The 5,824-nt window shown below is 48.0% G+C and overlaps 1 protein-coding gene across 2 annotated transcripts in view; it reads left to right on the top strand.

The window, feature by feature from the left end:
* Positions 1-225: 225 nt before the first annotated feature.
* The window catches only part of LOC108793685 (serine/threonine-protein kinase 4-like), a 68,179-nt gene continuing 62,580 nt past the window's right edge, over positions 226-5,824 (top strand). For both annotated transcript variants that reach the window (XM_018564694.1, XM_018564693.1), the window contains exon 1: positions 226-345. In XM_018564694.1, coding sequence (XP_018420196.1) covers positions 311-345 — 35 coding nt within the window. In that variant the 5' untranslated portion in view covers positions 226-310. The remainder of the gene's footprint in view (positions 346-5,824) is intronic.

The raw sequence follows: 5,824 nt of genomic DNA, 5'->3' as shown, positions 1-5,824 counted from the left end.
TAATTAATACATTTATTTCCACATACAGACATCAGATATGAGGGAAGAGGGACAGAGGATCCTGAGCAGGGTCAGTATATGAAGCTAGGTGGTATAGATTGTCCCCAGTGAGGATGAGGATGACCCGGTTCACATGTCGCTGTGCACAGACTCGCTTCCTGTTCCTACTTCCGTTGACTTGTATGTATTCGTGCTGTCAGGACCGCGGTGGGGGGAGAAGTCACATCGGCTGCAGCATCAGGTGTATGTAGTCCGGGGCCGGAACGAGGGAAGCCCAATCCCTCCATCGCAGGACACACAGGAGCTCGGGATGGACACGGTCCAGATGCGGCACCACCCGAAAAGGTAACGAGGCTTGCGGTAATTACCGATCGCTACTGCTGCCTGACACAGAGTCAGCAGCGGGCTGGGCGCTGGGGACTACCTCATCGGAGAGGCTGGAACTTTTCAGACAAATTAGTTTAAAGTAAACAAATACACAGCTTTAAAATGAATACAGGGAAACTGGATTTTAATTATTTTAGTGTAAAGAAGAATTTAATTTTTTTTTTTTTTTAGTTTAAAGGAGGGCTATAGCCCCTTGTCTCCCTTTTGGGGTGATTTCCCTTTACTTCCTGTCCAACAGGAAGTGAGGAAATTCCAAGTAAGAGAGAAATCCCTGGTGGTCACTAGCATTGTGTGGGGGCAGTGGCGTCACAAGGGGGGTGCCGCCAGCACCAGAGTGACACCATTGAAGGGGTGACCCCCAAAATGTCACCCCCTCTGAAAAGTCGGGCACTCGGTCATGGACAGAGAGCCCGACAAATCCAGGAGAGAGAGAGGAGGGGACCCGGCGGCATACCTCATCCTGCTGGGTGAACGCCCCCTCCTCTCTCTGCTGACGTCTATCACCAAGATGGCTGCCGGTAGGCATCAAAAAGATGACCGCGCGTGCGCGATGACGTCACTGCGGGGTGTCACCCGGTATCCGCTCCGGGTGACACCCGGCCTCGGGACGCCTCTGTGTGGGAGGGCTTGGTGGGAACCTGTAAGGGACCCCCCCTCCTAGCCCAGTCAGTTGGGGATGGGGCATTCCCTGGCCCGCAGCTACACGTAACAAGGGAATGCACCAGCCACACCTGACTGGACCGGGAGGAGGGCCACTGACTGTTTTGCGTGGGCTCTGGGGAACTTAGGCAAACGCAGTTCTCACGGAGCCCCCACACAACAGAAATAGTGTCCCCATTGGAAGATTTGCCATCTATTCGTGTTCTGGTGACAACCCCAAATTTGGGATTTTCTTTCACTTTCAGTGATAATGGGCACCAGGACAATGTTGGGGGGTGAATCTGTCTAATGGGGACACAGGCAGCAATAACAGAAGTGCTTTAACACTGGGATTGCATGCCTCGTATGCCACCCCTCCCATGGCTATTGCACCCGCCAACTGCCCTCCTTCCAGCATGGAGGAGAGAGCTAGGGGATCCAACCAACTAATCGATAATGAGAATAGTTGACAACTATTCCCATAACCGATTAGTTGGTTGCAGCCCTAGTTGACAGGCATTTTCTTTTCTTCACACAAGTCGGTATGAAAGCAAAAAGCAGCCTAGAGTAGCTTAGGAGTTCAGAAGCAGCTAAAATGCAGACCTGATACCTATTGACTTCTTCTATCTCCTGGTGAATGCCCTGGTGAGATCTCCCACTGGTAGCTCCAGCTCTGCCTTCCTCTTCCAAACAGTATCTGCTGCCATATCCACAATGTCAAATAAAATTAAAGTTGAACTTCGGCCTTCCCTTCTAAAAGAGAACTATGAGGTGGGTGATTTCCACTCATCCTCATAGTTAGAGCCAACCTGTGACAATGAAACTGTCACAGGTCGTCTCTATCGCTCAGGAAGTGAGCAGAAACATGCAGCCGATCTGCTCACTTCCTGATCGTCTCCCTGCAGAGAGCGGTGACTGTCAGTCATGGCTCCCTGCAGGGTTCTCCCCCCCCCCCCTCGACTCTCCGATCCTCCAGTGCTGAGTGGAGCAACAAACGGGGGAGGGGGCGGGCACAGCTGGCTCTGCCTCTAGATTGGCAGAGCCCGCTGTCACTCACGCAGCTGGGTGGATCTCAACAGTAATGTCGGGATCTGTCCAGGCTGCAGCACTATTGCCCGCAATATACTGAGCTTTGGGTCACGGGAGGACGCTAGTATATGTCCTCCTGTGACCCTAAAGAGAACTACGGGGAAAAACACTTACCTCATAGTTCTCTTTTAACTGTGTATGTGTGGAGTTTTCTAAGTTATATTTTCTAGTACATTTTTTTACATTTGACGCATCCTCCTCTTCCTGCAGTCCCTGCAGATCATGGACACAAGGTTGCTCACCTGTTGCTTATCCACCTACTGCAGCCTGGATTTGACACCTTTTGAGCCTGGGGGTGCTCAGAGCTGAGGACTTCTGGGGTAATTCAGTCTAGAGCAGGGCTGGGCAAATTCCAAAGTCGCCAAAGCTCCTTAATTACAGCTGGCGCCTACCTTTTTTCAGGTTTCCTCTAGTTCAGGGATGGCCAAACGCCGGCCTTCCAGCTGGAGTGAAACAACAAATCCCATGATGCATCTCTCTCTGGGAGTCATGTCTGTGGCTGTGAGAATCTTGCAAAGCCTCATGGGATTTGTAGTTCCACCACAGCTGGAGGCCCGCAGTTTGGCCAGCCCTGCTCTAGTTGTTGTCAATGGAGCTGTCTCCTAAAAAATAATTCTGCTGGCTCCTGAATTCTATATTCATTTGTCCACCCCTGGCCTAGAGGAAAATGGTGAATGGTAATTTACCCATCTGGGCTCACTGTGGGTGACCACAAAGAGGGAGTGGACTCTACAGGGTTCTTCCTAGGGGATTTTTGCTAGGATTGCCCAGTAAAACCCCCTAGGGAAAACTCCAAGCATGATGGGATTTCCAGACATAGGATCCTATTGTCCACATATACAGTAGCATAACTTTTTACATTGCTTCTCCGCAGCTATAGATTTACTATATAATAAGATCATTTAATATACCATTTGAATTGTTTGCTTCATCTGCTCAGCCCATTTATATCCTTCAGTGTGTATATCATACAGTCTGTAGATAGCATATGGAATGCTTCTCATTGTTCAATATATTTTAATCTTAGATTGAGAACCTCAGTACGAGTGGAAGCCTGTGCTTTGACTTGTGTACGGCTTTCTTATACCGCTTGCAGACATTGGTGGAGAGATCTCTGCACTTCTATACCCAGCTCAGGTCAGCAGGTTCGGTTATTATGAAGACTGTTATGCTCCTTCCATGTTTTTATACACTTAACCTTGTGAGGAGTAACAGAAGTGTGCCTGTTTGTTAAACAAGATAAATGCAGAATTTCTTAAAATGTCCCAGTGATGTTAATGTGCAATATAGTGTACTAAGTTCAACAGTCTGGGTGACGTAAAGCACGGTGTACATAGTGCAACACTTTCTGGTGTGTGGTGCACCGTTATATTTACAATGGCCATTGGAGAAGTACACCGGTACAGTCGTGGTTGTTTGAGAAGTACGCAGTACAGTTGCAGTCGTGGAGATGTACACTGGTTATTCAGTGGTGGTCATTGGAGAAGTATACAGTACAGTTGTGGTCGTTTGAGATGTACTTTGGTGCAATGGAGGTTGTTGAAGTACACTGGTGCAGTGGCGGTTGAAGTACACTGGTGCAGTGGCGGTTGTTGTACACTGGTGCGGCGGCGGTTGTTGACTGGTGCAGTGGCGGTTGTTGTACACTGGTGCGGCGGCGGTTGTTGTACACTGGTGCAGCAGTAGTCAGTGAAGTCCTTGAGTAAAGTGGCATAGTGTGTGGCATTGCAATAGCAGCCAGTGCCGTGACTATGAGCGAGGGTACACTGTTCCTCAGTGGGGAAGTGCAGGGGTGCTGCCGATCTGATGATAGCTCAGGGACTGAGAGGGAGGACGTTGCTTGCGCTCGATTTCACTTCCTGGACTGTTTAAAATAAATGAATTGCAGTAGAAAGTGTAAGACTGTGCGGAGTCCAGAACAGCAAAAAGTGCAGTGGAGACTGCTGTCTTGTTTTTATTTCTAAGTGACGCATGAGTTTAGGGCGGACTGTCCTTCTCAGTTTGATTGCATAGTGCATATGACAAAATCGTTTACACAATCCAAATGATGCATTTATGACACATTAAAGAGCACCCATAGTATTCTTAATGTGTTTATAGATAAAATATGTGATAAAGGTCATATACATTTAGATAATCTTAACGTGTTCATGTTTTATATATGTTCTATGTATAGTTTGTACTTGTACAGTGTATAGCTGCAGACATTTGGTCTCATTACATAGGTAAGCTCTGCGTCCTGATAATCTTATCCTATCTTATTGTCAAACCGCCACATTGCACCTGCAACCAGCAACCAAATCATCTTTATCTAGGTGCAAGTGACACAGAGCTTATCTGTGGTCAAAAACGAAAAATGAATCTGTATTTCTATATGGAATTTCCATGAGTTCTCTCCCACTCCTAATAACCATATCAGTCTAGAAGTGTGTAAACTTACTTATTGGGGATGCCCATAGGCTGGACTTCCTCAATGCACTGACACCATTTTGCTCAGCCCTGTGAACATGCACTTCCTTGTGTCACAGTTATCACAGAGTCTGCCTTCTGAACTACAACTCAATGTCTGAACAATGTAACATCATTGCTTGCTGGAAGCAATGCATGATGGGATATGTAGTCTTCAGAAATGGAGATTGCATCACATCAAGCAGCAGGGAAACAGACGCAAAGCACACTGGGAAGCCAGGAAGTTGATGAGAGTGATGGGCAGACAGAAGGCAGCACTCATCACTACATAAAAGGGATGTTTTCTAGTCATTTTTGATTGCAAAAACAGCTCTAGTATGTATTCCTTTACATAGGACTTTACCACACGTTTAAAGATATATGGAAATGTGGAAAGAAAGAGTTGGACCTGTGTGGTTATTGTCTTGGTGCTTCTCATCCAACAGTGGTTGCGTGATAGAAATGTTTGTGACCTGGCATACGTGTAGGCATTCTCTGCAATCCAAAGGATCTCCACAGTATCCTTGGATCGATCGTGAACACAGTAGATGTAAGAATTGAAGCACCACACCAATATGGACTACAATTCCTGCAGCTTAAAAAAATGTGTTGTGATGGGAGTACTGGCTGCTAAACTAGCTGCTGACACGCCTGAAGTACTCCCATCACAATACAGCCTTCAAACTGCAGGGATTGTAGTCCATATACTGTACATTTCATTAAGCTCTGATGAGTGAGGTGTGTGTTGAACCCCTGAAACGTGTTGGCTACCTGACCCTAATGGAATAAATTTGAATTGGGTCTATTTTAATTGGTGTGACACTTCAATTCCTACCTCTACATAGAGCTTAAAGAGACCCGTTCAGGACAAATGACGGTCTATGTAAAGGCCACCCCTGAACCCACTGGCGGAACTACTAGGGTCGCAGCAGTCGTGACCGGGCCCTGGCGTTCCGCCTGTTGGGGGGGCCCAGAGAGGAAGAAGAGGGCCCGCACACAATCATCCTGATTGTGTGCGGCCTGGCCTGCTAAGCCCAACTGAAGCTTGCCTGGCGCTATGCATCGACCAAAGCTTGCCTGGCGCTATGCATCAGCCTGCTCTGTCGGACCGAAGCTTGCCTGACGCTATGCATCGACCGAAGCTTGCCTGGCGCTATGCATCAGCCTGCTCTGACGGAGCGGAGCTTGTCCGAGCAGAGCAGTGAGAGGGAGGGGTCATCGGTGCCAGTGCTGAAGCTGGGGGGGACAGGGAGAGCATGTC

This window comes from Nanorana parkeri, unplaced genomic scaffold (genome assembly GCF_000935625.1).
Source record: "Nanorana parkeri isolate BGI_ZX_2015 unplaced genomic scaffold, ASM93562v1 scaffold773, whole genome shotgun sequence".
In the NCBI taxonomy this organism is placed as follows: Eukaryota; Metazoa; Chordata; class Amphibia; order Anura; family Dicroglossidae; genus Nanorana; species Nanorana parkeri.
The sequence above is the reverse complement of the archived record's forward strand: the minus strand, read 5'-3'. Positions and strand labels throughout refer to the sequence as shown.